General features: G+C 42.9%; 1 protein-coding gene across 2 annotated transcripts in view; it reads right to left on the minus strand.

The window, feature by feature from the left end:
* Window positions 1-14,689, minus strand: part of SMAD7 (SMAD family member 7) — a 32,793-nt gene that overhangs the window by 9,305 nt on the left and 8,799 nt on the right. The window contains exon 3 of one of the 2 annotated variants that reach the window (XM_027869009.1): window positions 12,767-12,838. In XM_027869009.1, coding sequence (XP_027724810.1) covers window positions 12,767-12,838 — 72 coding nt within the window. Of the gene's footprint in view, window positions 1-12,766; window positions 12,842-14,689 lie in introns of both variants that reach the window. The other variant, XM_027869008.1, reaches the window with a different exon arrangement.

The raw sequence follows: 14,689 nt of genomic DNA on the forward strand, positions 1-14,689 counted from the left end.
CACACACACACACACACACACACACACACACACACACACACACACACCCCCTCCTCACTCCCTTCTCTCCCTAGACGTGCACTGCATTTATTTATCTGGCTTTCTGAAGTGGATATAGTCTTGGCTCCCTATCTCTTCCTCTCCTCCCAAGAAAATAACAACCCCATGCTGTAGAGACAAGCTCATGGAAAGCCAATGTCTTCTTGATTCTGTCTTCCAAGCCAGACATTCTCCTTCCCCCCACCTACCCACTCACCCAGTATCTTTTTTAGTTCCCACTTCACTGTCCCTGCTAAAGAAAGGGAATGCTAAATTCTATAACTGTTTTAAAAATAAATTTTCAAATGCATTCCAAACAAAAAAAATCCCAACCCTTCTATATGTAAGTCTTTCTCTTCTCTTTTGAAAAAAAAAAAAAAAACAACAAACAAAACAGACAACTTACAGGTACACTGGCTACATATTAAGCCTTGTAAAAATTCTCAATAAAAACTGATGTATAATAAGCCAGTATTCCAAGTAGACAGAAGTCCAAGTGCACAAGACAATTTTTTCCTACATACCTAAATGCTTTCCATATAGCTGTTCTTTCGCTGTGGGTCTTTTTAATAAAGCCCTGCACTGCATTGACCTACGGTTCTCTGAAAGTTATTACAAGTCCAAAAAATAGACAGTGCCCTACCCCCACTCCTATCCCCTACATTCCCGAAAAGAGAGCACAGCTCCAATTCAATACTATTTTTTCTAGAGGATAGGGAAACCATTTGAAGAGGTGGAAAAATACAGTGAGAAACAAAAGTCCTTTTCATCTCTCCCCTCCCCCGGCTCCCCTTGTTCCCTAACAATTATGAAAACTGTTTGGATGGGATGGCATTTTGAACATTTACTGCATTCCAGCCAATAAATTCCATTCCTGAATCTGATGGAAAAGGCGGTCCCCCCCCTCCTCCTTTCCTTCCCTACCTCCCTCCCTCCCTTCCCTCCCTCCTCCCTCTGCTCACTCCCTGCTTTCATTCCTTCTGTCTTTCTTTACAACCTAATACCCTGTCGACTGGAGGCCAGGGCTGTACTTACAGGGAAAAACAACAGAACGCCAGACTGGAGACAGTATGCAGACTGAGAAAGTTAATCATTACTTCTGTCTGCCTTCATAATCTAATCACTTCTATTCCTAAACCCAAGCTGTCCAGCCAGTTGGGCCCTCCCACCCTCCACCCCCAAAAGCACCCATGACCTCCTATGACCAGACTCCCTCTACCCACTCCCCTAGCCCAAAACACCCATGACCCCAAATGAATGACTAATGAATTAATACCAGGGTCGGGGGTTAAGGTCACACACACACACACACACACACACACACACCCCCACCCCCCTCAGGCCACCAGAGTCCACCTGCCCTGGTCCCTTGTGCTACCATATCCCAATGAGGAAAAAAAAAACCAAAATCTAGGGGCTAAGGCTAATTGTATATGTGGATTTCTTGCTTCTGTTCCCCTTTCTAACATACTTTTTGCTCTATGTCACTATTTTGTTCTAAGCCACTATTTGCTCTGTCAGTTGTTACTTTAATCCTGACATAAATAAGAGCTTCACTTCAGTGTGTCCTCAAACCCTCTTAAATTCAGTTCAGTCCAAAATTAAGCTTTATCTGGGATTCAAATTCCATTTACTGATCTCCATCCCTATGGACACACGGACACATACAATAAATTTGTCTTTTTTTTTTTTTCCCCAGGCAATTAGGGTTAAGTGACTTGCCCAGGGTCACACAGCTAGTAAGTGTCAAGTCTTTGGTCTGAGGCCGGATTTGAACTCAGGTACTCCTGACTTCAGGGCCGGTGCTCTATCCACTGCACCACCTAGCTGCCCCGCACATACAATAACTTTGGAAATTAAGTCACACACACTATTACATGCTCTCTGATGTCATGCTGGCCCATCCCCAGAAGGCTATAGATTGCCTCTGCCTAAGGATCCCATCTCCTAATGAATTTTGAACAAAATTTAATGTCAGTTCAAGATCTCCTCAGAAACTCACCCAACAACTGAGTAGTCCTCTTCCCCAATGTACATAGACTCAGAGAGCTAGTCCTAGAACCAAGTTTTACAAATGAGGAAACTTAGACCCACAAGAGGAAGAAATTACTTCAATGGTCACACTCATGATTCCACTGGTTTGTGGCCCACCCACCCAAAAAACAAACTCATAATCAGAAGGAACTGAGCAGTCTCTGTGATCTGAACAAAAATGAAGGCATAATTCCCATTTCTACCATGGGGCAAGCTCCCTGGGTGCCTTGGTTATAGATTGTAGCCTGTTTAGTGGCTCCAGCTGCAATGCTTTGCCCAGAACTGCCCCTTCCTGCAAAATCCAAGACTAGTAAGGTGGCCTTATAGATCTGTCCCAGGTGCAATGACTCCTCCAAAGTATGGCCCTCTGACTTCCCATAACTCTCCTTCATAGACAGAAGACTCAAGTTACTTACAGAATACTATGGAGACTTTGACTTTCACCTCCCCGGTGATGCTGTATAGTGAGTAGAACTAAGCAGCATCTCTGTTATTGGCATTATCAGAGGGTTCCATGGGGGGTGGAGGCTTTACTTTAAAAAAATTTCCTTGACCAATTCCCATTTCAAGGAGTTCTTCTAGGGGATTTCAATGATCTAACAATGGAAAGATTAGGGTGGGGGGCTGAGCAGGAGCTAGGTTGAATCACTGGAAAGGGGTTAGGTTTTTAGCTCTTACATGAACACAAAGTACTCAATCTTTATCATCAAAATATGGAAAGGCAGGACTAAGCAATGTAAAAGAATGACATGATTTGAAGTTGGGAGTCTGGGTTCAAATATCCACTCAAATCACCTGTATGCATTATCTTTCTGAGCCAGTTTCCTCATTTGCAAAATGAGGTTTCATTAGATCACCTCTATGGTCCCTTCCAACTCTAATTCTATGATCTTAACCACGAAGCCACCAGCAACCCACAGGTCTTGATGCCTGAGTTGTCTTGAGAAAGAAATTCTCAGCTAGCAAACTACCACACAGAACTGGGTTGGAATCCATCCTCTAACTCCACCTTCCTGTCCTTGCCTCCCTATGTGGATTTCAGAGGGTTACTGGCTGAGTATTCACTGGGTATCATAAAATAAGAGATCTTAGAGATCTGCTGGGGCACTTGCAAAGGGACAGTAGGGAGTGGACACAAAAATGAAACACCTTGCTGTGGTTACTGGAAGATTTTTTGTAATATCCAACTTGGAACAGGTTGGGGAGGGGCTTATAGGTTTAGGAGCAACTTTCAGAAAAAGGTTCTTGCCATGGAGACCCATAAATTTTAAAGCACAAATTTCATCACCCAAAGGGACTTGAACCTGAGTTGAACACATATGGGTAACCCAGTTTCTTTCCCTCCTCTAATGTCTGCACTATCAAGGCATTAAATAATATTATTCCAGATGTTAATGAATATCCGACTGTACCCCATGACCACCACCGGGCTGTACATTTACTAGGGTGGGGCTTAGCTCATCAGGGTTCCACAGAGGTACACAAATACTTACTACTCAGCATTTGGGCCTAGTTCTTCTAAAAATAATTGTACCTATCTGCAGTCACCTGATAATCAAAAATTGAGAGAAAAGAAAGGAAAGAATCAAGAGGCAAAACTAAGGGAAGACCTCTATATACTCATCCCTTTACTTTGCCTTAAATGCTAAAAATCAACAGCATCTGTTAGTGAACCTATCAATTCAAGGCAGGAATCCTAGGGTTAAACAACTCCATCACCACGAGTACCACCAAGCAGATTAAGAGACCTGCCTGCCCTGGAAGTGCAGAGATGCCCAACATTCCCCTCCTGCATGTGTCCTTTCTTGCCCTAAAATCCTATTACTTATGTGCCCTCCCAGATTTACTACTTTCAGCTTGAGGTTAGGGATGCTGAACCATTGTCATTCTCATGACCCTCCTCCAAATGTTGCACAAAAGCATAGCCCAAGCCTTAATGGCAAAAATGCCATTTGTCCAACTGTCCCTTTTATTGCCAGCCTCTACTTGGTTGGGGCCACCCAATACCAGCTTTCAGACCAAGCCATGGCATAGGCCAAAGCTGACAAAAAAGCTGGCCCTACAGGCCTATTTCCTCACATTAATTCTCACAACCATGACCAATGAGGTTAGACAAATTAACCTCTAAGACCTCCTTGGAGTCCAAAGTGCCATGTTTCGTTGTGACTCTCAACTCCATCAGGATACAAGAACAGTTGGGGACCTACTGACTTCTTCTGCCATTCCCCCTAGGAACTACAGCAGGATGGGACCTCAAAGCTAATCCAGTCCAACCCTCTTATTTAACAAAGAAAGAAACTGAGAGAAAAGAGACAGGAAGTGGCTTGCTCAAACTCATAGGAAGTAACAAGGTGCCAGAATTTGAACTCAAATTCCATGTTCTTTCGACCATACCCGCAGACACCAGACAAATGGTCCTCATATCAGAGGTAGCTAGGTGTCAGAGTGGACTTACTAGCCATGTGACCCTGAACAAGTCACTCAATCTCTCCCAACCACAGTTTCTTCATCTGTACAATAGGGTTAATGAGTGCATCTACCTCACAGGATTGTTATGAGGATCAAACAATATATGCAATGCAAACATTCTGCAAACTTTAAAGCCCTAATAGAAATGTTAGCTATTATTATAGAAAGCAAAGACTACACCTGATTGGGGCAACTTCCCAGACAGATAATGAAGTCCCCACAACTAACCCAGTTGGTGCTCACACCAACTGTGGGGAGTGGGAATGATGAATGCAAAGGTATTTCTGAGTCCTACTTTGCCATCTTCTCAACTGTGCAACTTTCCCAAAAGTCTTCTTTATGCTTAGGCCCACCTTCTACTCTCTCACCCTTATCAGATGTTCAACAATGCTTTTAGGTACAGATAACCTTAAGGTTCACCTTGGGCTGTGTAAATGAAAAATTAAAGGTGGGGGAGCCCCAAAGCTGACCATAGGTTTAGTGACTGTTCTATGCATGTGAATAAAGAGCACAGGTGCCACCAGAAAGAAGACTTATGAAAACTAAGCTGCTATACCAAAGCAGAAACAACTGGAATCTCATACCCAGTGACGTGTAAATTCTTTCTCCCTGCATTATTACATCTAATGGTGAGGACTCAGTTAACTGCAAATAGCCGGCTGCTACACTTCCTACTTGCCAGGCCTTTAGGTGGACACTGCCACTTGGAATGGCTCCCCAAACCCTTGGTACACCCTGGTCATTCACTCCCCTAGGAGCCCAAGCTAGAACACAACACTTCCGGGGGAACTCTGCAAACCCTCAAATTTCCTTTTCAGCTGTACTCCAGCTCCACTTGGTGCCCTAGAAAGAGTCTCAGGGAACATCAAGGAACTACTGGAAGAAACAGATGGAAGTTAGCAGGAAAGAAGCAATGCTTAAAAAATATATATATAAATGCAAACATGGAAAACAATGAGGAGCCAGCAATGAAGACAGCTTGGAGGGTGAAAAGGGTAAGGGCATGAGTGCAAACTCTTGCCTTCCACTCCCCCCCCACCCCCCAAATCATTTTTGCAAGTTAAAACCAAGATAATGACACTGGGTGGGGGACCAATTTTGAGGGCTGAGCAGCCAAACCAAAATTAGCTCCCAGCCAAGAGCTGGCTTGGCCTCACCATTGGGGAAGGAAGCTGGAAAAGTCATGAAAGATTCTTTAGTAAACTAAGAAATAAGGCTGCAGGAACGTTTCAACTGAAGGTGACCCTTCTAGGAAAATATTTTTTAAAATAATAAAAATAACATAAAGTCCTCAAACAGCCTCTTTCTTAAAGAAAATGACCTGAAAGTTCTCATGGGAGTGAAGGGGAGGGGGAGAGGGAAACAGAAAGCCTTGCTTTCTCTCTAAGACTACCTTTCTCAAACAGCTGCCTTTTTTTTAAGGTCTTTTCTCATAAAAGGAATGATGCAATTTCCTGTCTTATCCCAATGTTTCCTGTTAACTTACAAGGTGAAAGTTATCACCCTATATTAAACCACTGTCCTAAACGCTAATAGAAAGTCCCTTTCCTCACCTATGTGCCCAGCACAGACACCCCCCCCCCAACTCCCCCCCCCCCCCCCCCCCCATGAGGTCTGAGGCCATTAGATTTCTAACAAGGGGGTGGTTAGAAACACCTATTCCTGTTTATACCGGACAACTATGCAGCAGGGGAAAAAAAAAAGCCTTTACTACTAACTACTAATCACTGTCCCAGGAATGTTCTGCTACTGGCTCACATACTCCCAATGGGAAAACACAATAGGTTAGAAGTGGGAGAAAAATAACCTAAGATTTAGGTAGAAATGAAGTGGCCAAAAAGACTTTTTTTTTTAACTTTTGGTGTGTTAACTAAATTGAGAGCTGTGCCTCAGTTGTTAATAATATCTTCAAGCTGAAAGTAAGCTAGAAAGGAAGCTACTTTGTGACAGTAGGCAGGCAGCCAGACTGTGTTGGTCATTCAATCCAGAAAGAAAGGAGAAAGGGAAAGATGGTCCTGCCAGAAATGACCTCCTAGCAGCCTGTTACATTAATAGTAGTCACCCAGCCAACACAGGTCACAAGGTAAGGAGGTGATGGCAGGGACCAGAGGGTCATCTTTTGAAGCCCTTCAGCCCCCAAGAGATGCTAGCATTGACCTCTGAGCCCTTGCTCTGTCCAAAAAGAAGGAAGAGGTGATATCACACAATTTGGGAGTCACCCTGACTTTTGAAGATAACCCTTCTATTAACCTTAGTTAATGGTCAATGGAGGGCCATCGTCATTGCAGCATGGACTGGGACAGCAGTGACCTTAAAAACCAGACTGGACAGAGCCAGAGGGGAGGGAAATACATAGAGAACAGAACAAAATCTGGTGAACTTCCCCTGGCAAAAAAGTTAGGTTAGAAAAATAAATCCAAGAGAACTTTCCTACCTCCAATGTCTACTATGCATGTATCTGAAATCCCCTAAGAACACATAACCATCCTGCTCCTGCATTAGGAAGCCACTCTAAGGAAATTCAACAAAGAAATCATTTTATGTCTTCCTCACCTCACCCCTCCCCCAAAAGGGCAGGTTAATGAATCTCCTTTGAAAGACTTTTGCTGTTCACTCCACTGAGGTTAAATGATTATACTTGATGATTTTTAAAAAGAATTATTCCAGCACAGAAACACTACCAAAAACCCCACCCATTCCAGCATTTCCATTTTCCTTCTTTCCCCCTTCCCCAACTGTGCTGGTGAATTCTGGGATTCTGGCTGTTTTCAGAGACTGCTCTTTAAGAAGCCCACCCTGCCTCCGAAAGAACTCTGCCAAGAAAAAGGCCTGTGAGGAGGAGGAGGAGGAGTTAGAATGAAGTGTCAGAGGCCAAAAGCTACACAGAAACCTGGCTCTGGCCCAGTATCTCCCCCACTTCACTGGCCTGGCTACATTCTGCCTCAGTCAGATGATGTGTGAGGAGAACTGTGATGCCTCTAGTCTGGCCTGGCAGCTGGGTTTGCTCTCGACTCTTCAGATGCTGTCATATGGCTGTTAACCCCTCAAAGTCCTACCCTTCTGAAGGTACAACTAGGGGACAGTCTAATAGGCAAGCCCATACCAGAAAAAGAGCTAAATATAATCTATGCTTCAATAAGTTAACAAAGAAAAAGCCAAAGGATGTCACCTCTTGCCTGATTTTCTTTATCTGTTCAAAGGAGGGGGTCTGGCCAAGTAGACCTCTAAGGTCCCTTCTAGCTCTAAATTTATAATTAGAATCCTCAAATGCACTCAACTCAGCTACTCTCACCCGAAAAGTTTGTCTGTATACAATTTATCCTCAGTGGAACTACAACCCACTGGTTGGTGTTGTCTCTAACCCTCCCCCCGAAAAATATGTACAACAATGGAGAAGTGGGTGCATCTCAATTGTCTAGGTCAACTCCATATCAAATTGTATTTTCACATACAGTTTAAAATTTTCTGTGATTAGAGGGGATAGGATATAAGAAAGCAGAAAGGGGCCTGAGATACAAAACAGGATTTTCAAACAATCCTTCTTCCTAAGCTCCCCAAGCATTTCTGTTTGAGCCCCAGGTTCCTAGGGTTAATGGAACCAGGACAGAGAGTACCTTCCTTGTGAACCATTTTCAGCTCTGTATATGTATATTTTTCATATATATGAAAAAAAAATGTGTATTTTCACATATATATACATACACAAACATGTATATATATACATATACATACACACATGTATGCGTGTATACATATATCTATCTTAAAAGTGCTCCTCATGGGTTGACACAGATACCAGTAGGCCTCAAAGGCCTAATGATACATTCCCATCACTTATACTATTGATGAAATGCCAAGTCAGCCAGACTTTGGAACTTTTGTTCCAAAACATGAATTGAGAGGACACGTCTATCTTTCATTAAGAAGTCAGAATATTGCCTACAGTGTGATGAAACCTGATTGCTGAAGTCCTCAACACAACCCACCAATAATATGTCAATATTAAAAATATGAGAGGTAAATGGTATCCACCCCTTTTACATCCTCCTTTAAAAATCAATTAGGAAGTTGTCATCCAGCTAACATAAATCTACAGTTTTTATAAATTAAACAGTAAAGTGATATCCAAGTAGAAACAAAGGTTGCTGATTACTGGCTAGCCTCAGAATCTTGAAGATTTGAATAGGGGTCATACCAGCTTCCAAAGTTGAATTGAGAAAAATACATAGAATTCTTCAAATAAGAGGTCCCATTTTTACCATCCCCAGATCAAAGGACACTAAATTAATTGCTTGTATTTATATATCATTTTAAGGGGTTACAAAAAGTGCTTTCTTCCTAACATCCCTATGGAGATAGGCTAACCTAATGTTAGCATGGGAACTTAAGTCCCTTCTGACACAGGTGGATGCAGACAAGTCTATTTTGAACACATTGTGCCTTAATTAAACAGTGATACAAGTGAGGGCTCCCAGAGAAAAGTCTTTTCATTCCCTGACCACCGAATTTAATGAAGCAGCTTCCTGTGGACTCCAAGGCCCTCCCTCATAAGATGAGGCTTCTATAGCTGAGCCAAACTCCTAACTTTCCCAATGAATAAGGAGAAGGTTCTCTGAAGTTTTCTGACTTTTTGAAAGATGACCCATCCCGACCAACAGATGAAACCTACTACACAGATTAGCTCACACCAATAGAGCAAATTTTAGGACTAAAATCCCACACTATACCCTCCCCCTTAAAAAATTCCTTTAAAATTTAAGAATCTTAGAACAGAAACTGACCCTTCTATAACAATCTACTCATCTCATTCGAAGAGGAGGGATAACCCAGACTACTCTGATGAACCTATTTTTTGGGGGGGGGAAGGGGAGTGTGTGGCAAGTGTCATATGTTTGCATCCCTGATGTGTACCTGCATCAGCCAAGCAATCTTTCTATCTAAAAGATCTGTCAAAAATGAAAACCAATTTCCAGAATGGATTAATGCATTAAAAAAAAAAGAGAAAAGGTCCCCTTTTCCCCTACTGGTAACTTACTCTTCCTTTTTTGCAATAATGGGTTTGCTGATGACTGTAATTTGGGAAATGAAAGAATTTTAGAAAAAAGAGGATTTTCTTTTGAGGAATCTCAAGATAATCATTATTTTCTAACAGAACCATCATGAGGGCTGAACTGAATGAGGCTCTATGTGTAGAAAGGACCTGAGTAATAAATGCTATGGTTCTTTAAAGTTATCTGGATAGCTGAAATGCAAGAGAGGGGTCCTTCTCCTGGGAGCATTACCTTCTTAAAGAATCACATTCACACAGAATGAAATGGCAAAAGCATTGACTGGCAGGTCAACGTGGGCATGGGGCTGCTCCTTTGTGAAGACCTCCCAAAGGCATTTCATTTTCACATTCAGCTCTCCGCACCCCTCCCACCCACCCCCCTCTTCTCCTTCTTCCCTTGCCAAAAGAATCAAGGCCCTGGCTCCGGCCTCACCGACCTTCCTCCCACCCTGAACTGAGCCCCATTCATTAAGCCTGCTCACGCCTAGGCCAGGAAGGAAAACAGAGCACAAGGCATGTGAAAGAGACAGTCAGATTGGTTATTTCAAGGGTGAGGGAGGTGGAGAAGAACACTTACAGACAACTTTTTACTGCCCTCCCCTCCCTACAAAGCAGTCAACTTCTCCATTAAAACACCCCTTTCCACCCCCACCCCGAATCCTTAAGATCCTAAGGGACATTATAACCAGGCTACTTTCCTCATCATCTGCTGAGAAGACACACCCAGCCCAGTTGGAATGGAAAGACAAACTTCTTAAAAAGAGAAGTTTGGGGTTTTTCTATTTGAAAGCACTCAAAGCCCTGGAGATGGGCCATTCAAACAATCTTTTTGATGAGTTCTGACTACTACAGTTTGGGAAGCTGAGCTTTCCTCACCTCCCCCTCCCCCTTTTTAACCCAATAAGACCCATCCAGAAAGCAGTTTCTACATCCCCACGACCAGGGTAATTTTCCTCCCTCCAAAGCTGAGAAGTTACACTTGTAGTTGTTCTGACAATGCACCTAATTAATGCTCTATCTCCCTAAGTAAAGAAGAAAGGTGGGTCTGAGCTGGAACTTTGAAGCCTTGGGAATTAGTCAATCAAGAACTAAAATTCAAAACAAGTGCTCTTTCATGTGGAAGCCCTCAGCTTTTGCCTTTGCTTTAGAATCCCCCAAGCCCCTGGCCCATCCCCCTTCTGAAACCCACAACTCTGGTATCAGCTCCTCATTAAACTAAATGGCTGCAATTACCTTCTCTGAGAAGGGAAAAAAGTGGTTAATGATTGTTTAAAAAAAAAAAGTTTCTTTTCGGGGTTGGAGAAATCCTTTGGGAACAAAAAGAGCACCAAACCCTCAGAGAACTGGGATTGCCATAGGGAGGGGTGGGGGAGAGGGGAGAAGAGATGGAAAATATTTGCTGCCACTTTTTAAGATTAAGCAACCCTAGAGAGCCCCCTTATTAAGAAGGCACTCAACCAGCCAGTTGTGTCATTTCCTGTAGCCAGGGGCCCCCTCCTCCCCTTACCCCCACCCTTTCCTTCAGCAGACTAGACAGACAAGATGTTATCAATAACACAAACCTCTCGAAGAGCCCCCTTTCAAAAGCTACTACTTATTTCCTTTGGTTATTTCATGTGGTCCTAAGGAACAGGGCCTCCTCCCTGCATATTTCATGATTTAGAAAACAAAATTATCTAACAACATCCTTACTGTGCTGCCTTTTTTTTTTTTTTGGCTTGGTTCTTTCTCCCTTGTTGGCCTTGTTTTTGTCTCTGGGGTCCCTCTCCTGCCTTAAAAAGCAGAGAAGATCCACAAGTTGGATTTTTCTTCCTTCTCTCAATCCCTAGATAACCTACTACTCTCTGATCCCCCTTTACCCCCTTTTTAAATTTCAATTCTCATTAGGGCCGTTGAGTAAACAATACACTCCCTGCTCAAATCAGTCAGGATATATATTACAGGGAAATAAAAACAAACAAGGGTCTCCTGAAAGATAGCCACACCTACAGCAATTCCTGAAAAGGGGACTTTGGCAGAGTGGAAGAGGTGTTGGTGGAGTGAGCTAAGTAGACATCCTTATCCCCCAATCCTGCCCTAAGGCAATAAATGGAGGATAATTGTGCAACAAATGCTGGTCAGAAAGACAGGCTGACTTTAAAGAGGAAGGGGCCTTCAGGACACACTAAGTGGATTTTAACTTTCCACACTTGGTTCCTGAGTAGCCAAGATTCCCTTAAGAAGGAAAAAGGTCTCTCAGAATAGAAAGACCTGACAATGCTGGTTACTTGGCACTTGCTAGCTCTTAAGATAACCAGCTAATGACCTATTATTGTCCTCTTCATTTAATCTTATTTTTTTAAAGGTCAGACACAGAGATATACCTAAAAATCACCTGTAGAAATAGCTAAAGAAATTGGTACTACGCATCCAGGGCCTGCTATGAAATTCTTCTCCTCAATATATATAGAAAGATATCCCTAGAGATATCTCTCTCTCTCCCCCACTGTCACTCATTTACTTGGGGCCAGGCAGCACAGCAGCTATTTCCATTCTAGTCGCCTTCAAAAGGACACCAGTCCAACATCGCCCCCCCCCATTACCCTATTGGGTTAAACACTCCAAATTCCAGATCACCAGGCAAAATATTTCAAAGGGACCACCACCCTTTCTAGCCCATTTGCCAAGAATACTGGGCAAGTCCCTTGCCCAGCCATCTTTTCTGGACCTGTATTTCAGAATTTTTCTCCCCTTGTTCATTTCACTCAAGCAATGGGAGTAGCCTACAGAAAACCACACATTTTGGCTTTACCAGACCTCTGAAGTACCACAGTAATAATCACTGACCCTCAATCTGGTAGGGTAGGGAACACCTATGAAGGGCCGGGGGATACAAATCTCTAATAGCTGGCTTCCAAACAAACCAATACTTAATGGGAATCACTGAAGAACCCCAAGTTGGGGCCTCGGTTTACATTATCTATAGAATTGGCTCAATGACCTAATGATAAAAATCCTCATCATTGCTCTAGCAACAGGGGGCATAAACTGCTACCAGGTATCCATCCATCCAGTTAACACACTTACATATAAAATAACCACAAGTTGGACTAGGAACCAAAAGGCCATTCCATTTATCTATTTTTTTTCAAGTGGGTCAGGAAATAGCTGGGTAAATAAGGTAACAGGTCTTACCTGAAAGCCCCCCAGGGGCCAGATAATTAGTTCCCCCTGTTTCAGTGGAGGAAGGCACAGCATCTGGACACTCTGCTGCATCAGGAGTGGTAGGAGAAGAGTTGTAAAAAAAAAAAAAGAGAGAGATTGTTATTTTTTTTAGCACATTCTCAAAGAGTATTAAAGAGAGACCACACATTCCAAACTGTTTACTCCAGGAAATGATGCTTATCACTAATTGTCTGCTCCAGGATTGCTGTACATGATGAGATGGACCACATTAGTTTGTCACTCCTGTCTGGGCTCCATGCTACCCAGTTAATCATTAGTCAAGTCATGCAAAATTACAGACTGGCTGGAATCTCTTTTATTACAAGTTCTCCATTGAAGAAATCAAGTCGGCCATCTTTCCTTTTGGGGCCAAGGTCAAAGGCAGATTAGACTGCTTCTCCCTACTTCAATGCTGAGTGTATACTGCTCCCTAAACCATTTCCAAACTATGTCTAAATATTAAGGATTTTCCAAGGGAAAACACTAGGCTACTGTACAGAGTTGGTCACTACTCTTTTGCCCAAAGTTTTTTATAGAACTCAAAGCTTGCTAGATTGGAGCTTCTTCCTAACTAGCTTTGCTGTTTAATTCGTCTTCCTTCTACCTACCTGGGGCCTCAGTTTACAATATCTATTGAATGGGCTACAGCCCATCAGAGTTTTAGATAAGAAAGTAGCTTTGGATAACCTGGGAGACAAAATTCAGTAGGCTGGACAAGTGGATGCACTCAACTTTTCTCAATGCCTTATTGACAAATAAAGAAATAGAGAAAAAAGGGTTATTTCCAAAAGTCTCTATACTATGCGTACTGCAAAGCCCAACTCACATCTAATCTTGGTGAAGCCTTCCCTGGTGACACCAGTCCTCTCCCTTTCTGGTTTTTTTTTTGTTTTGTTTTGTTTTTGTCTAGGCAATGGGGTTAAGTGACTTGCCCAGGCTCACACAACTAATAAGTGTTATGTGTCTGAGGCAGGATTTGAACTCAGGTCCTCCTGAATCCAGGGCCAGTGCTCTATCCACTGTGCCACCTAGCTGCCCCTCTTCCTTTCCTTTTTAGCCTCCTAACATGTTATCAGATTGTGTCTTGGCAATTGTGCTTAATATATTATAGCCTATATTGCCAGCTAGATTGTAAACCTTCCATGCTTCTTTGTATCCCAAGTGCCTAACACTAACACAATCAGTAAACCTTCCCTGTTAATGATGATGCCAAAGCTACTTATACTTCAGGGGAATCTCAGGCAAAGATTCCCCTATCTTCAAAGAAGCAAACATTCATTAATAAGTGCCTACAATGTGAGCTAAAAGCACAAAGTTAGAGACTGGAGACACAAATGCAAAAATTAGACAATCGCTGACCTCAAGGAACTATCCTCTCCACCCCCCCCCAAGAAAAAAAAAAGGTAACCACATGCAACAAAGGTGCAAGTCAATGACTGGACCCAGCCCTAGCCAACTCATAATTCATTTCTTGGTCGTTGAAATGGGACCAATCTCAATAGCAACACTGACTGAAGAGAAATGCTACATGTTCACAGAGGTATTAGGTGCCTGCTGGATAATATAGGCCCCTTCTCCTCCAAAAAATTCACCCACTCCTGTTTAAGGCATGATGACATTCCCAACTTGTAGTGCAGACCTCTGGCTAACAAGTATGGTTAAGAACAAGCAAAAGCCAACCTCCAAGCTCTGCCCTAGGACTGGGAGTGCCTTGCTTAGTTAGCAAGGCTAACTGAGAATCCTCCATACTAGGAACTGGGTTTTCCTAAGGCTGGCCCTTTTGTTAAGTATAGTGTCTTGAGTTTAAACCACCTCCAGACTAGGAAGGCTACACCCCTCCTTCCTCTCCCTCCCCCCTCCTCCCCTCTACTATCCAGGGCTATCACAGGACTA

This window comes from Vombatus ursinus, unplaced genomic scaffold (genome assembly GCF_900497805.2).
Source record: "Vombatus ursinus unplaced genomic scaffold, bare-nosed wombat genome assembly UNPS02014791.1, whole genome shotgun sequence".
In the NCBI taxonomy this organism is placed as follows: Eukaryota; Metazoa; Chordata; class Mammalia; order Diprotodontia; family Vombatidae; genus Vombatus; species Vombatus ursinus.